The 17424-nt window shown below is 44.0% G+C and overlaps 1 protein-coding gene across 2 annotated transcripts in view; it reads right to left on the bottom strand.

The window, feature by feature from the left end:
* Nucleotides 1-1663, bottom strand: part of LOC102938324 (1-acylglycerol-3-phosphate O-acyltransferase Pnpla3) — a 40624-nt gene extending 38961 nt beyond the window's left edge. Inside the window, exon 1 of one of the 2 annotated variants that reach the window (XM_037914772.2) lies at nt 1152-1663. In XM_037914772.2, coding sequence (XP_037770700.1) covers nt 1152-1338 — 187 coding nt within the window. In that variant the 5' untranslated portion in view covers nt 1339-1663. The remainder of the gene's footprint in view (nt 1-1151) is intronic. The other variant, XM_037914782.2, reaches the window with a different exon arrangement.
* Between the last annotated feature and the right edge of the window lie 15761 nt (nt 1664-17424).

Consider the following 17424-nt stretch of genomic DNA (forward strand, 5'->3'; position numbering starts at 1 on the left):
TAGTCTCTAAGGTGCCACAAGTACCCCTTTTCTTTTTGCGAATACAGACTAACACGGCTGTTACTCTGAAACCTGTCATTCTAAACAAAAACTCTCAACCATGCTTGTAGCAGTTTCCATCGCTTCATACCGACTCTACACACATATCAGCTTCAGAGTGATATTTGGGGTTATTGTGCATGGGTTGCATTAAACTGGGAGATCTGTGCAGATTTGTGAAGACTGAATAGGGATGTGTGTTGCAGTGAGGGTGTGTACGTGTTTGTGGTTATTGTGTCTTGTATAGCGTGGGTGGCTGTGCTTTGATTTGTGTCTGGAGCATTCTGCTGGGAGATTTGTGTTTATTTGTACCGGTTGCAGTTGGATCCAGTAATCATCATCTGTGCAGTCTCCCTCCCACAACCAGTGAAATTTTTGGATGCAAGTGCTGCGGAGTAAAGGTGGTGATTGGCCGACTGGTCTAGGACTCCCAGCGTAACACAGATACAAGCTTTGCCGAAGCTGCCGGGGTGTCATTCGTAACCACAGAAGGGCGGAGGACTTTCTGACCGTGGATCCCAGGCCGTGGACCCCCCGCGATGGCTGAACCAGGCGACACTCAGAACAAGAGCAGCGGCAGCGCGGGTCGCTCTTTCCATCCCTTCCGACCGATGCCACAGCCCAACTTCAGAGCAACCCTCCTGCTGCCGCTGGAGGCTTGAGCCACAGAGCAGGATGCCGGGGAGCTGTCCCTGCGCCGACAGGGCCTTACCCACGTACATCATCTACTCCAGATGGGCCACTTCTGCTGAAACAATTTGCTGACCAGCAGAATGTGGCACCAGAGTTTCCACCGTCCCGTCCCCCCCTCGCCTTTGGACCCGATATGGTGGTTCTGTCAGTGACACAAACAGACTCAGCTCAGACCTTCCCGCCTGCCCCGCAACACCTGGACCCCCCCCCCACCCCGGGATACGGACCCCCCTCCCCACCCCGGTCCCTCCACACACGGACCCCGCTCCCCTCACGGTCCCCCCCCCGCCGAGTCCCGGATGTAGAGCACCGCCTCCGTCCTCAGACCCCGCGCCGCCGCCCCGACCCCGCGCTCCATCCCCTCCCCCCCCACATCCCGGGGCCGCCGTCCCGGGGAGGGTGAGGGGCGCGGGACGCACCCAGAGAGCCGCCTCCGACCAGTACGGCGCCGGCGAGGGCCCCGGCCGAGGCGCCGAAGATCTTGCGGGCGTCGCGGACGAGGTGCGGGGCACGCTCCTGCAGGCAGGTGGCCGCCCCGATGTGGTAGACGCCCAGGAAGCCGCAGCCGGCGAAGGAGACGCTCCAGCCGCGCTCGCGGTCAAACATCCCGGCGCGCGAGGAAAGGGGGGGGGAGAGAGAGAGAGAGAGAGGGAGGGAGAGAGGGAGGGGGCGACCCAGCCTCCCGGGTCACAATGAGGGGCCGCTTCCGTGGCCGCAGAGCGGCGGATGACGCGACAGAAGCGCTGGAGCCGGCAGCGCTCGCCGGCCGGTTACTTAAAGGGCCCTGGCGACAGCCGCGGGGAGCGGCCGAGATGGCACCAGGAGCCCCAGCCAATCAGCGGGGATATGCAAATAGGCGAACCCCCCCATCCTTCGGCGGTAACAGCAAGGGCCGAAGCACAGGCGCTCGCTGTCCTGCGCTGCCCCCGCTGGGCTCTGGGGCGGGGCGAGGGGACGGCGGCGCCGTGACCCTGTGCGCGGTCCGCCGGCTCCCCAGCGTCCTGTCAGCTGTCCGCCTCGTGCGGGCGCCTGGCCTTGCCTTTCACCCCGGCTCCCCCCGCCCCCGCAGCCTTCTGCCCCCCGGTGCACGGGCTCCTCCCTCTTTCCACCCTGTCCCCCCTTCTCCCGCCCTCGCCGCGGCCGCCAGCCCGTGAACACCCCCCACCACCGCAAGGGGCCATCCACCCCCTGCTACCCCTGCACCTGCTCCCACCCCTGCTTCCAGCCCCCATCCCCTCACGCCGTGGCCCCCGCTCACCCTGACCCATCCCCACACTTATTCCCCCCCTGCAGAGCCCGCATCTACTCATTCCTGCTTTCCCCCCTCCACACCCATCTGCTCACTCCTTATCTCCCTCTTCCTTCTGAAGCCGCCCTCCCACCACTGCCCTCCTGCAGTGAAAACTCCCTGCCTTCCACCTGGACAGACGCCTAAGCCCGCACCGTTCCTACCTTTGCACAGTGCAGATTAGTGCTCAACCATTTTAAGTGTTTAAATGGGTAGTTTTTTAAAAGATCAGTTCTGTAGCAATTTTATGTGAACAGTATTTTGTGTAGTCTCTCTCCAGCGATTCAGTACATGGCTTTGTAGTGGGTACATTAATTCCTTTTTATATCATCACTAAACAGAGTTATGATATTCTTAATTACTTGATTGTGAATTTGAGATTAAAACAAAAATCTTTTACAAATATTATTGAAGAATGACAGACTTCCACCACAAATTAATTCAGACAGGCAGGGAGAAAAGGTAATATTTGTATGCATGGAGAGTTTATCAATGGTATTTATATCAGAGAAGGGTTTTTAATACGTGGGGGGGGTCTTTGTTATATTTCACGGAAAGAAAGTGAATAGACAGGTCTTGGCTCAAACTCTGTAGATGTGAATCATTTTGGTTTTCCCATGTGCCTGCTCATTTTCCTCAGAGGTTAGGGCTAGTTTGTGCCTTTAAAGGCTAGTTCTGAGTACAATGCCACCGCAACCCAGGAGCAGCTCTTGATGGGATGATCCTCAGGTGCGTGGTAGTTACTACCAAATACAGTTCCTATAACCATGAGTATGGCCCTATCAAATTCACGGCCATGAAAAATGAGTCATGGTCTTAAATCTGATCTCCCCTGTGCTTTTATCCTATACTATACAGATTTCATGGGGGAGACCAGTGTTTCTCAAATTGGGTCCTGACCCAAAAGAGGGTTGAGGATCACAGTGTTGCCACCGTTACCTCTGTGCTGCCTTCCGATCTGGGCATCTGGAGAGTAGTGGCTGTTAGCCGGACACCTAGCTGTGAAGGCAGTGCCCCACCAGTAGCAGGACGCAAGAGAGGGTGGCAATACCATACCATGCCATCCTTGCTGCTGCTGGCAGCTCTGCCTTCAGAGCTGGGCTCCTGGCCAGCAGCCGCTGCTCTCCAGCTGCCCCGTTCCGAAGGCAGGGCTGCCACCAGCAGCAGCAGCGCAGAAGTAAAGGTAACTGTACTGTAACACCCCCCTACAATAACTTTGTGACCCTCCCACAACTCCTTTTTTGGGATCAGGACCCTTAAAAGTAGCACACCATGAAATTTCAGATTTAAATAGCTGAAATCATGAAATTTACTATTTTAAAAATCCTATGATCATGAAGACAGGTTTCAGAGTAGCAGCCGTGTTAATCTGTATTCGCAAAAAGAAAAGGAGTATTTGTGGCACCTTAGAGACTAACCAGTTTATTTGAGCATAAGCTTTCGTGAGCTACAGCTCACTGAATGCATCCAATGAAGTGAGCTGTAGCTCAAGAAAGCTTGTGCTCAAATAAATTGGTTAGTCGCTAAGGTGCCACAAGTACTCCTTTTCTTTTTATGATCATGAAATTGACCAAAATGGACAGTAAATTTGGTAGGGTGTAAGTGAATGAAGTCTTTAGTATATAAACTCACAAAAATACATATTTTAGACATGAACCTGTGAGAGATGCATAGCTAAACTGAACAACCACCTACATCCTGGTCTTCTAGTCTCACAAGCACGTGCCCTTCCTTTGTTGTCAGCATTCATGTGTACATTTAGGGACCAGGCCTGCAACCCATTTACAGGGGGAATCAATGGGATTGATCGCATGAGTATGGATTGTAGGAACCTAGACTGTAAATTGAGGCAAGAACTGTATACTTGCTCATGCACACTTACATTGCTGTATAATTTAATACTTATTCCAACATGAGGCAAAGGCAGAATACAAAAGTTATCCCAGAAAATATTTCCCCAAACCTTATTAATCCCAGGGGATCTCATACTTTCCCCAAATACATCTTCCGAGGGTATGAAAGTGAGCATCTTTGCAAAATTGGGCTCATATGTTAAATGAGGACACAGGACACTGTGCAGTCTTCATCCTGGAAACAAAACTGCAGCAACAGCCAGCCTGAACATGTTTTTCATTCAGAGTAGAGAAAGAGTTCAGTGGGAGTCATCGTTTCATATGCCAAGCTGTTTGGGTCCAGATTAAAATATTTTAAAGACTTAAGCAATATGAAAAGGAAGATTATTTTTAACATTACTGTTAAACAGGTCCTTTATGTAACAAAGAGGACTTAAAATGAACAGTTTTAAGACTCTGGTAGAACCTGACTGAATCCAGGCTTACTCCTTTTGACTAAAGTAATCACTAATCTTCATTATCTGTGAGGAGTTGGAAACTTTTAAGCCTGGTGAAGCTGTGATCCAATTACTTCAAGATACTAATCAATACACAGTCTCAGCTTAATAAGTATGTACTATTTATATTGAGTCAAAACCAGAGACCCTTACCTATATTGTACTCATGAAATTCAATGGGAGTTTGCCTGCATAAGGGCTGAATAAAATCCCAGCTTTAGTCTGTCTTCTGTCATCTTAATATTCCAGTCTGTTGTTTTTTGTTTGTTTTTTTTGCAGTATTTTAGTGGTCAGAGAGTATCTTGCCAAGTAGACAGAACAGAATGCAATTACTCAAACTGGATTTTATCCAGAAACCAAAACTAAGTCATTTTTACAGAAAGCATCGTATGGGTTTTAGTGACCCAAAGAGGTCAGGGCTTGGAAATCACAGTTCTACATTTCATCAAGGGCTCCCAGCAACATGTAGAAATAGTGCCACTATTGATTGAGGGGAAAGTTTTGCCTGTCACCTCATCACAGCTTCCTGCAGCATTTGGGGTGTTACTGACTTGTTCTGAATCTATTTTGTTTATAATATCTCAGGAGATCATAACCCAAGGTCATGTAGCCACAGACCACATAAGATAAAAATTTAGAATGGCAGTCGGGTCCTGGTACGTGACTAGATCTCCTAAGCACTACAGTCATATAGATAACAAACAATAAATGGGAATTTGTTATAGATTAGTAATAAGGAGGGAAGTGTAAATCTAATAAGAATTTGATATGGTCCAACATTTGGGCAACATAGCATAGTAGGATAATTTTATACACTGTTAACGTTAAGCCAAAAGAGGCAAATGTTTAGGTAGTTTTAAAGATTGTTAGGGAAAGGTGGATATGAAAGACAAACCTTGCCATATTACAGCAGAGCCCAACAAATACATACAAACAAATACATACAAACAGGAAAGTGCAGATTTTTCAATTATCCTGGTTATCAGATACTCAAAGGAACACATTGTGGTTCTTTATATATTCATTTGTATTGCATGAATTGCTTTAAGTACAGGCATTGTACAGAACATTAGAAGAACTTAAGTTACAGTAAGAAACTCATAATACTTCGCACTGCCATAGTGTTTTTCTTCCAAGGATCTTAAACAATCTTTACAGTTTCCACTTAGGCATGTATTATCCACATTTGACAGATGGAGAAACAAGCATAGAAAGAGTAAAGGCCAGATTTTCACCACTAGATTCATATCTGCATCTTTAAGCACATAAATACATTTGAAAACCTGGCCCGAAGTGATTTAATAAAAACTCAGTGACCCAAGAATCCTGACTTCTAGTCTCTTGCTCTAACCCCTAAACACTGGTATGCTAGCCAACCTTAGTGCATCCCTATAAACTTTTGCAGACGAACATTGACACAATACTAGTCCAGCCACATAAGTCAGCAGTCATACCATTTGTCCATTATTTTGGCCAGGGGCACCGACTTTATAGTGTGCCGGAGGGTACTTGACCCCCCCAGCTCTGCCTCTTCCTGCCCCTAGCCCACCTTTTCCCCCCCCAAGTCCCTGCTCTGCCTCTTCCCGCCCCACCTCTTCCTGCCACGTTCCGCCTCCTCCCCTGAGGGTGTCCTCCCCGTTGTTCCTCCCCCTCTCCCCCAGTGCTTTCTGCACACTGCAGAACAGCTGATCTGTGGCGAGCAGGAGGCCCTGGGAGGGAGTGGGGAGGTGCCGATTGGTGGGACTACCAGTGGGCGGAAGGGGGAACTGGCTGCCGATGGGTGCTCAACACCCACTATTTTTCCCCCTGGAGCACCCACAGAGTCAGTGCCTATGATTTCAGCCTGGATCCATGAAAGGACATATGGGTTGCAACATGTAACTTTAAGGTTACGTGGGCACTCAGTGGGGAGATGGGATACCCAGGGTCTAGTTCCCCTGCTCCAATCAATCATTCTTTCGTTATTTACCCACAGTGGAACAGATTCAAGAGGAGAGACTGAGGGAGCCCCACATCAGAATATCCCATAGCTCAGTGGTTAGGGCACTCTCCTTAGAAAGGAGCTTAACAGCAGTCTCTCATGTCTCCCCATTAAGAAGTGTGGGGAATTGAACCTGGGTCTCAGGTCTGAGGTGAGTGGTCTAATCACTGGGCTAAAAGTTAGAAGGTGGGTGGTACCACCATCTCCTTCAGCAGCCAGATTATAATGGGATTTGATCCAGTAAGCCTACTGGATCAGGCACCACAGGGAAGACAGCTGCTTCTCCACCTACTTTCTCTCAGTACATGGATTTTACTGGGGCTTAGGAAGGAGATAGGCATTCAGATGCTTATAGTGAGGCAGCACGACATATACCCAGAGAGGCAAAAACTTAGGTTCTAAAATTTAAATGCCAAGTGAGTTTAAGAGCCTACAGGGTTACACGGCAGCCGAGAGAGAGTTTGTGAATTGCAGTGGAGCCTAAAACTAGGACACATGGTATGTCTGTACTATAGAGACTATACCGGCATAACCCTATAGCAACCTACACTGACAGGAAGGGTTTTTACTCTCTGTTGGACAACCTCCCCAAACAAAGTTAGCCATGTCAACAGAAGCTCTCTTCCATCAGCATAGGGATTTGTCGACGTAGCTACATCAGTCAGGGGTATGGGGTTTTCACATTCTTATATAGTGTGCTATATAGTAATAAGTGGAAAACTTGCAGTGCATGATTTGTGAAGTGCTTTGAGATCCTCTAAAGGAAAGTGCAATATAAAAGCTATGAGGGTAAAGATAGTGTTTTAAAATGGGAAGGAATGGATTGGTATAGTGAATTATATGACTGTTCTCCTTTGCACTCAAAGATGGAGGGACAGGTAGCTATGGATGGCAGGCAAAAGGCAAAAAAGTTGCAGTGAGAGCTTGGCCAGGATCCTGCTCATCTACCTCATGTTGAGAGGGAAGGATACCATCCTCTCAAAGTAGTGATAGTCCGTGTGTGGAAACATTGTGAAAATCAGGACCTGGTCTGTAAGACCTTTGATTTTTCAGAGAATAACGATAACCCATAGCTCTTATATAGAGTCTTGCATAAAGCACTTGACAAAGGAGTTAAGGATCATTTTACAGTTAGGGAAATAGGCACAAAGAGGTTAAGTAACTTACCAAAGGTCACCCCACAGGCTAGTGGCAGAGCTGGAAAGGCCTTTTTGCCTCTAGCCATCCCTTTTACGTTATTGTTTAGCCATGAAGGCATTTTATTTGGGGGCATACATTTAGTTTGAGCCTCTATTATGGTGTTTTTATGTAGTTTCCATTCAGTTTGCATGCAGGCCAAAAATAATTTGAAGACCAACTAGCAAAAAACAAACTAAACAGCAAAAAGATTGTAAGTGCATCAGAAGCCTACCAAACAGTCAGTGCGGCCATGAATGACAGATGCTAAAGGAGCACTCAGGGAAAATAAGACCATTGCAGAGAAGCTAAATGAATTCTTTGCATTGGTCTCCACTGCAGAGGATGTAAGGGAAAATCCCACACCCGAGTCATTCTTTTTAGATGTCATCTCAATCAGGGACAGTTGCTCAGATTTGTCAATAGGTTTTGGAACAAATTGATAAATTAAACAATAAGAAGTCATCAGGACCAGATGGTATTCACCCAGCAGTTCTGAAGGAACTCAAATAGGAAATTGCAGAACTACCAACTGTGATATGTAATTGCTTAAATTAGCTTGTATGCCAGATGAATGGATGACAGATAATGTAGTGCTGGGTTTATTAGTTAGTTAAAAGGCTCAAGAGGTGATCCAATTACAGTCCTGTAAGCCTAATTTCAGTACCAGGCAAATTGGTTGCAACTATAGTAAAGAACAGAATTCCCAGAAACATAGATGAACACAATGTTGGGGAAGAATCAACACAGCTTTTGTAAGTGGAGAGGCATGCCTCAATCTATTAGAATTCTTTGAGGGGGTCAACAAACACATGGACAAGGGTTATCCAGTGGATATAGTGTACTTGGACTTTCAGAAAGACTTACTAGGGTCCCTCACTAAAGGGTCCTAAGCAAAGAAAGCAGTTATGAGATAAGAAAAATCCTCTCATACATAAGAAACAAAGTAGGAATAAATGGTCAGTTTTCAGAATAGAGAGAGGTAAATAGCAGGGCTATCCCCCTCCACAAGAATCTCTACCAGGGCCTATGCTGTTCAATATATTCATGAGTGATCTGAGAAAGGGGGTGTAAACAGTGATGTTTGCAGACAAACAAAATTCCTCAAGCTAGTTAAGTCTAAACCAGACCTTGACAGAACAGATGCAAAACCTGCAGATACATTTCCACTGCTACAATGATCGACACCTCCCCCCACAACACACCTTTCAAGATCAATGGATCCCACACCTGCCTATCACATGTGATGTATCTCATCCAGTGCACTATATGCCCCAACAACTGGTTGGGTGAATCCAGACAGTCACAACAGTCTCAAATGAGCTCACACAAGAAAATGATAAATAAAATAAATTACCTGTGGGTGAACACTTTTCACAGAGCAGTCACTCTATATCTGACCTCTCAGTCCCCATCCTCAAACCAAACCTGCACAACACTTTCAAAAGAAGAGCTAGGAGCTTAAATTCATAACTTTACTAAACACTAAAAGTCATGAACTGAATACAGACACTGGATTTATGGCTTATGACTGGAGGGGTGTTAATGAGCCACCTCATCTTGAACACATTTCAAGAGATCAACTACTTTATGCTAAACAATCTGTTCAAATCTTGTATTTAGCAGTGACACTTAGTTTCCCAGACCTGAAGAAGAGCTCTAACTCAATGTATGCTCAAAAGCTTGTCTCTCTCACCAACAGAAGTTGATCCAATAAAATATATTACCTCACCCACCTTGTCTCTTTAGTATCCTGGGACCAACACTACAACAACACTGCATACTTTTACAGACTGTCTGCTGAAGACCCAGATTGCATATTTCCTTACAGAGCCCACTAGTCTACAAGCGTGACCGGGAAGCCCCTTAAAATGATCTCGTCACTTTAAGTTTAAGACCATTTTCCATATACCACAATTAACTAGCAGATATGATCTTGGCTCCTTCTGTTCACCTGAGTAATACAAGGTGAGCATACTAATCTAGAAGGTCAGCTGCTTCTGGAGCTTACAGAGCAGCAATAGCTAGGAGTGTTTTAACTCAACTTCACAACCTCACTAAGTAAAGATTTCTCCTGGATGCAGACCTTGACATAGTAATGCAATACCTTTGGAGCCTACAGGTTGAAATACTGCAATACACTCTCTATAGATCCACACCCAGAAAATACAACTAATGCAGAATGTGTCTGCTTGCTCGTATAGAGGAATGTCTCACAGACAGCACATTTTCAACCTGTGCTCCATGATCTGCTCTGGCTCCCAATTTGTACTGAGGTGCAATTTAAAGTGCTGCTTTTAAGCTACTTAGTGCTTTGTTCGTTAGGCTTGTGGTGCTCACTGCTTAAACTTACAGCCCTCTGTTTTAATTGGCAAGGGGCTGGAGGCAGGGCATTTTCAGTTCTTCATTGTTTCCCTTGGGCTTAAAGGTGGGCTACGGTCCACACATTTTTGTTGGGGGGAGTTCTTTGGGTTGGTGGGGAGTAATATAATCCAGGTGGATAGATTATTTCTTTCTTTGCACATTTATCTTAATTTGTTGGGCATTTTGTTTTGGAATATACCCTTTGGACTTTAGATGAGTGCACACTTAAGTTAAATAAAATGAAATACAGATCCACATAGCAAAGGACTGGTCATCGGATGACTGAAGGTGCAAAGGTAGACATTACTGATCCAAGTGGAAAAAAACAAAAACAAAAGTAGTCTCAGATAATGGCTTTTAAAGGCGGATGCTGGGGGAGTACAGTGTAAGCTTGACAGCTCAGTCCAGTAATATATGAGAAATCATTCAGGGTATAGTAGCCCTTTGTGTTTGTGGGGAAAAATAGGTCCATGTCTGTACAAATGAGATGAGCCACTTAGTTTTTCAGAGCAACAGTATCCACATTTAAGAAGTTTGGGAGTTTTCGGTAGACTTTTGCCATAGTCCATTCTTAAAAGGGAGGGGGGAAAATCTCATTAAAAAACCAAAGGACATTTCAAGCTCTTCTTGTTGTGATGTCTGTCAGTCTCTCTCTCTCATCCCCAACCCGCACCTTACAACCACACATACAGCTCCCTCTGCTGGACACTCCCCACCCAGTAAACTGGACTAATGTGCTTTAAGTTTCCCTTGGCTTAAGTAAGCTCTAACATGGTTTCTGTCTGGCATATTTCCTAGGTACAGACTCTCTCTGTTACCCCTTTGTTATAAAGGCACCATACAACCCAGCTGCCCTTGGCCCCCAGGACCAATGCTGACCCCTCCTCAAACTCCCTAGTAGCTTAAGCACAGCTTTTCCTGGAGCTCCAACCCCTGAGTTCACAGTTCCCCTATTCAATCGACACAGGATAGTAAAGTCAACAGACAGACTTTGCACAGGATTCTAAATACAGTTACTCCTTATTTAGATACCATGAGAGATACACACAGTTCAATACAAAGCAAATGGGTGTGTGTATTTCCTTGCCTCAATTTCCTCACAGTTCTGGAGCATTCTTCAGGCATAGGCAGAGTCTTCTATGGAGGATAGCATCCTTCCTCTCCTTTCTTCCTGTGCATGGCTTCTCATCCAAAACAACACATCAAATCTCACACCCACCCGGGGGAGGGGGGGCCCAGAGAGGGAGAGAGAGAGAAGCAGGTTGAACCCCTTTCTTTAACGTTCAACACCTGTTGTCAGGTGACTCCATTATCAGCCTCATCAGGTGGGGAAAATCCCTTGCCAGGTGATTCATTGCTTAATAAGTTATTACCACCCTAGAGTTTAGCCTTGAAAAACTGATTTGGCTTGGTCAGCTGCCATTTCTTGGTCCAAAGGTGCTCAGTTTAAATGAATGATCAAAGTTTAACAATTCTTTATTATTAGCCCCGTACATGAATTTATTCTATTGCTTCTTGTGGGTTTTAGCTCACTATGGAGGGGAGCAGGAACAAAGACAAGAAAAATGAAATTTGCATTCTGACCTAGATACAGGGAGAGTCCCCAATATCAAACAGAATTCATAAAGTGTACATAGACTCCCCAAATTGTCACAGTAGCCTTTAGAAGTCACAGCTGGATCCCGGTGGGCTCTCATGTGCCTATGATAGGATAGCAAATTGGGACTTTAGGGCCAGATTTGAAAATCCCTGAAACACTGGCAGACCAGGTGCCACCTCTTTCCAAGGCTTTAGGCCTCAGCAGAGCACTGACAAATTCATTTCTGGAAACCAGTATGTTTCACCTGTGTGTTAGTATGGTTAAGATGGGTATTGAACTTGTGGTGGGTTTACCTGCCCCACAGGGGCCATGTGATGTACTGGGGTACCACTGAGCCCACCTGTTCCACCAGTCTGGGCTTCTTTACATTGTCCTGCTGAGCCTCCTCCAACACACAGGTAGGGACACACCCAGAAAGATAGACACTGAAATCAGCACTGCATGGGAAGGCTTCAGCTACGGAATAGCCCAGTACTCAAGTGCACATCCCCTCTGGAGTATAAGCCCAAAATTGTATCATCTTGTGCTGCACAGAGATCTGTACAATGTAAGCTCATCAAATTCGCTCCCTCCCTCAATGTGGAGGAAGATATGCACAGCTTTTTCTCCCCTCCACCCCTGTTATGAATTTCACAAACTAGTTTTAGAGAAAACAGAAAAGATTATTAACTACAAAAGATAGATTTTAAGTGATTATAAGGGTTAGCAGACAGATCAAAGCAGATTACCCATCAAACAAAATACACACAAACTAAGGTTAAAGATACTGAAGAAACTGGTTACAAATAAAAGAAAAGGAGTACTTGTGGCACCTTAGAGACTAACCAATTTATTTGAGCATAAGCTTTCATGAGCTACAGCTCACTTCATCGGATGCATACTGTGGAAAATACAGAAGATGTTTTTATACACACAGACCATGAAAAAATGGGTGTTTATCACTACAAAAGGTTTTCTCCCCCCCCCCCCAACTCTCCTGTTGGTAATAGCTTATCTAAAGTGATCACTCTCCTTACAATGTGTATGATAATCAAGGTGGGTCATTTCCAGCACAAATCCAGGGTTTAACAAGAACGTCTGACGAACAGTGGGGAGGGGGGGAATAAACAAGGAGAAATAGGCTTGAATAGAGACTGGGAATGGTTGATTCATTATAAAAAGTAACCTAAGTTAATTGTATCCAATTTGCAAATTAATTCCAATTCAGCAGCCTCTTGTTGGAGTCTGTTTTCGAAGTTTTTTTGTTGAAGGGTAGTCACTTTGAGATCAGAAATCGAGTGACCAGAGAGATTGAAGTGTTCTCCGACTGGTGTTTTGGGGGGGGGGGGGGGGGAGAGACCTGGATTTGTGCTGGAAATGGTCCACCTTGATTATCATACATAGTATAAGGAGAGTGATCACTTTAGATAAGCTATTACCAGCAGGAGAGAAAACTTTTTGTAGTGATAAACACCCATTTTTTCATGGTCTGTGTATATAAAAACATCTGTATTTTCCACAGTATGCATCCGATGAAGTGAGCTGTAGCTCACGAAAGCTTATGCTCAAATAAATTGGTTAGTCTCTAAGGTGCCACAAGTACTCCTTTTCTTTCTGCGAATACAGACTAACACGGCTGTTACTCTGAAACTGGTTACAAATAGTAATTTTTCACCCTAAATGTTGTTTTAGGCAAACTGCAGTGGTTCTTGAAGGCAAGCTGCTCTTGCTTGAAGCTTAACACTCCAGGATTTCTTTCACAGGCCAGACACCTTTCCAGCCTGGGCTCAGCTCTTCTCTCACCCCCGCCCCCAGCCTTGTCTTGTTTCTTAGATTTTCACAGAAGTCATCCTGGGTGAGGATTCAGTGAGGAATGACCACAATTATGTCACTTTGCTGCCTTAAATAGGTTTTATATATGGCAGGAATCCTTTGTTTCCCAGTGTGATTCCCCCCTCTCAGTGGAAAAATACTTGTATTCTACCATGGAGTCCAGTACCAGATGACTTGATCAAATGACCCTGCAGTGTCAAAGCAGCCATGAGTCAGAGATGGTGAGTAGCATCCCAGGAAAGCTCTCAGAAAGGTGGGAGATTAGCATCTTCAAAGACCTATTGTTCTCCCTAATGGTCCATTGACTTGTTCCCAGCTAGTCAGCCAGACTGATTGCATTCTGTCTGGTAGGTGTTCCCCAGGTGCAAACACTTGTGTAGTACAGATGTATAGTCAATATTCCTGACTTTAGATACAAAAATGATACATGCATACAAATAGGATAATCATTCAGTAAATCATAACCTTTCCAATGATATTTCACAAGACCCATCTTGCATAACATACACTGCAATGATTATGACACAATCATATCATAATATTAGTCTGAAAAATATGCAAAGCAGTGTCACAGAACTTATAACAAGGTCTTTAGTTTTTAGACTTTGTGAAATGCTTAAGTGAGATTAATGCATGCATCATTTTACAATACTTATCACATGCAATAAGGTAATATTTAAATTTTTGCTTTGTAACTCTAAAAAAATGTTTGCTCTGAAACTAAACTCAGGAGAAATCAATTGACCATAAAGAAGGCCAATCAAAACTAAGAGGGCCATTGTGGGAAAGCACAATACAAAGACATTGTGAATTGCCCCTTTACAACCATGAAGAGGCTCATCTCATCATCTTGAATTCTGGAAAAGGGCAATAAAAATGCAGACAAGAACATTTTTAATCTCTTTTCCTGTTTGAATTCTGACAAGGCTGGAGCTACAAAACAGATGCAGAGATGGCCACGGTCAACCTGGCTTAGCCCTAAAAGACAGTCAGAGCTGGCAGATTACTATAACTCTGTCATCTTTTTGGAACCATGGACTAGAACTCATTAGTTTATATATGCTTGCCTGCTTTAACCTTGTAATAACTCTTAGTTTACTGTAGGATTAGCTATAGGCATGGTCTTGGATATGAAATCTAAGGTACAAATGACTAGTCCTTTGTGACTGGGAGTACCCAGAATATTTTGTGATCTTTGGTGTATAGCAACCATCTATCACTAAGTCAAGCTTGCCTGGGTAGCAAAATAGATTGGAATGCCCATGGGGACTGTCTGTGATCCCATGGTAAGACTGTTACAGTGCTTTAGGAGTTAACACTTGTTACTGGGTGGGTGAAATCTAATCATAGATCATACAACCAGTTTGGGGTCTCTGCCCTGCTTCTTGAAAGTCTGCCCTAAGGTTAGCACTCAGTCATGAGCTACTCCAGAAAGTGTGACAATCCCAATGTTTGTGTTGAAAGTGCTGGAAAATCTGGGCCCTTCATTTTGGAGCCTGAATAGGAAATGAGGTCTCTGGAAAAATCTGGCCACTATTATGTAAATTGAGGCATGACAATTGCTGAGTTTGAAGTTATATATACAGAGAGAAGATAAACCTACATGTGAATGCTATTCTAAAAATTGTAACTATTTCAATGCAGCAATTAATCAGCATCTAGCCAAAAACCACAACCAGCCACCCCATGCCAATAAAAATATACCCAGTCTGACTGCATTTTTGTCATGGGAGTCATGGATTATGTTTATTCCTAAAAATAAAGCTTTGACTTTTGACATTTTAGAGTTTTCTCATGTGGATGATGGGTGGATATGATGTCAGTCAATATATTTGGCAACCAATTTAACTGAGAATTGAGTGCTGCTAAAACCTCAGGCTACACAGAAAGTGAACAAAGCAACCTCTCAGCACACAGTGTAGGGACAAAAAGAACCAGAACACTGAACTTTCAAATCTTTAATTTTTCCCCAAGGGTGATCACTCTTCCTTTTCAAAAGGCAATAAAAGTGGAAAGGTACAATAGGTGTACAAAAGTCAGCTCTGATACAACTACTACATTAAAGTCATATCACAGAACAAGCAGTTATTTACATGAACATGGTAAAATAAAGGTTATTTAGAGCAATGGTTTTCAACCAGGAGTCCAGGGCCCGAGGGGCCAAGAGCAGGTTTCAGGGGGTCCGCCAAGCAAGGCCAGCATTAGACTTGCTGGGGCCCAGGGCAGAAAGCCAAAACCCCCTGCACGGGGCTGAAGTCCAGGGCCCTGAGCAATGTAGCTTTGCAGGGGCCCCAGGCAAATGCCCAGCTTGCTACCCCCTACCGCCAGCCCTGGCTTTTATATGCGGAAACACAGTTGTGGCACAGATGGGCCATAGAGTTTTTATAAAAAGAAAAGGAGTACTTGTGGCCCCTTAGAGACTAACCAATTTATTTGAGCATAAGCTTTCGTGATGCATCCGATGAAGTGAGCTGTAGCTCACGAAAGCTTATGCTCAAATAAATTGGTTAGTCTCTAAGGTGCCACAAGTACTCCTTTTCTTTTTGCGAATACAGACTAACACGGCTGTTACTCTGAAACCAGAGTTTTTATAGCACGTTGGGGGGCCTCAGAAAGAAAAAGGCTGAGAACCGCTGATTTAGAGTATAAAACAATGTCCATGACACTTGATGTTGTTGAACATATTCCTACTGCTTTGCATTTTCACAGCCCTGGATAAAACAGCACTAATGACTACATAAATATAGCTGGATAAGAGTAAAATTTTAATTTCAGTCATCTCCTTACATTTACATTGCTTCATTGATCCTTTAGGATCCCAAAGGACTTTACATACTCTACAAATGATAGACACACAACACCAACCACTGGGGTGGAATGCAGATGTTTAACAGTTAACTTGATAGGTAATAGTTTAGGACAGGCAATGGAGAGAAATAGTTATAGCTACTTGAAACTGCAGGAGGAAATTTAGGTTGTCACAGAGACTTAGATTTTTCAAAATATCATTTTACATGAAAACCCACACTCTACCTCCTGCAATTCCAATTGGCTGTAGCAATTTCTCTGTTTCCTATCCTAAACTAATAGCTATCTAAACCACTTATAACCATACATTTTGAAAATTAAAATATTAAATAATTTTTCAGTGACAAATGTCTGCCTTTAAGGTTTAATATCTTGGAATAAACCAGGCCAAACAACAAATATTTTATATCGGTGCTTAAGGTAGATTCCCAGCTTCCAAATTTGGTATAAAATGCCCATTTCCATCCCAGATTAAAACTTGCCACTTCTCCAGGACTGAATACGTTTCCTTCTGGGCCTGAGCTGGTGTAATTTGTGGGGAAAAAGAGAAATGTCTTCACATTTAGAATCAAGCGGGCTGTTTTCTAAAAAAAAAAAAAAAGTTTTTTGAATCTCCTCAGAGGTTTGGAATGTTAGATTAAGTCTCAGGGAGAAAGTGAGCTGAGTGCAGATGAGGATATGACATGTAGACATATGCTGTGTACATTAAGATGCATCTTTGCCATGACCTATAGATTTGCCTTAAAAAAAATGACTTGAGATTTTATACGTTGTTTTTCCCCCATGTGAACTGGTAGACATGGTGCTAAACAGCTGAACCATAAGTGTTACTAAACCAAACTCCAGGTTGCATGAGGATAACAGAAAGCAAAACTCCACAAATACTGTGACAGCCAAGATCAGTTAATTTAGAAAGCTTTAATTCTTTCAGAATTGATTAGGTTTCTCCCTTCCTGAAAGAATAAAAATAATTTGGCACCCTTCCCCCAGGGCTCTCAACAGTGTTTATAATGGAACTGGTCATGTCTGTATTATGACCATTAAATAATAAAACACCCATCCACAAGAGTACCTGGAATGCTCAACTAATAAAAAGAACACCCCAACCTCAGCAAAATCACAGACAAGATGACTAAACAAAATAAAACAGCAGCAACAATGGTGGTAATTTAAAAACATTTCTGGAAAAAAGTTTAGATGTTTTTTAAAGATAGAGGGAGAAATTAAGTGAGACATTCCAGAAAGGAGAGAGTTCCACACCAGTGGGACTGCTGCAGTGAAAGCTCAATCACCTATGATTTTAATTGCAATTA

The sequence above is a fragment of the Chelonia mydas genome, chromosome 1 (genome assembly GCF_015237465.2).
Source record: "Chelonia mydas isolate rCheMyd1 chromosome 1, rCheMyd1.pri.v2, whole genome shotgun sequence".
Lineage (NCBI taxonomy): Eukaryota > Metazoa > Chordata > Testudines > Cheloniidae > Chelonia > Chelonia mydas.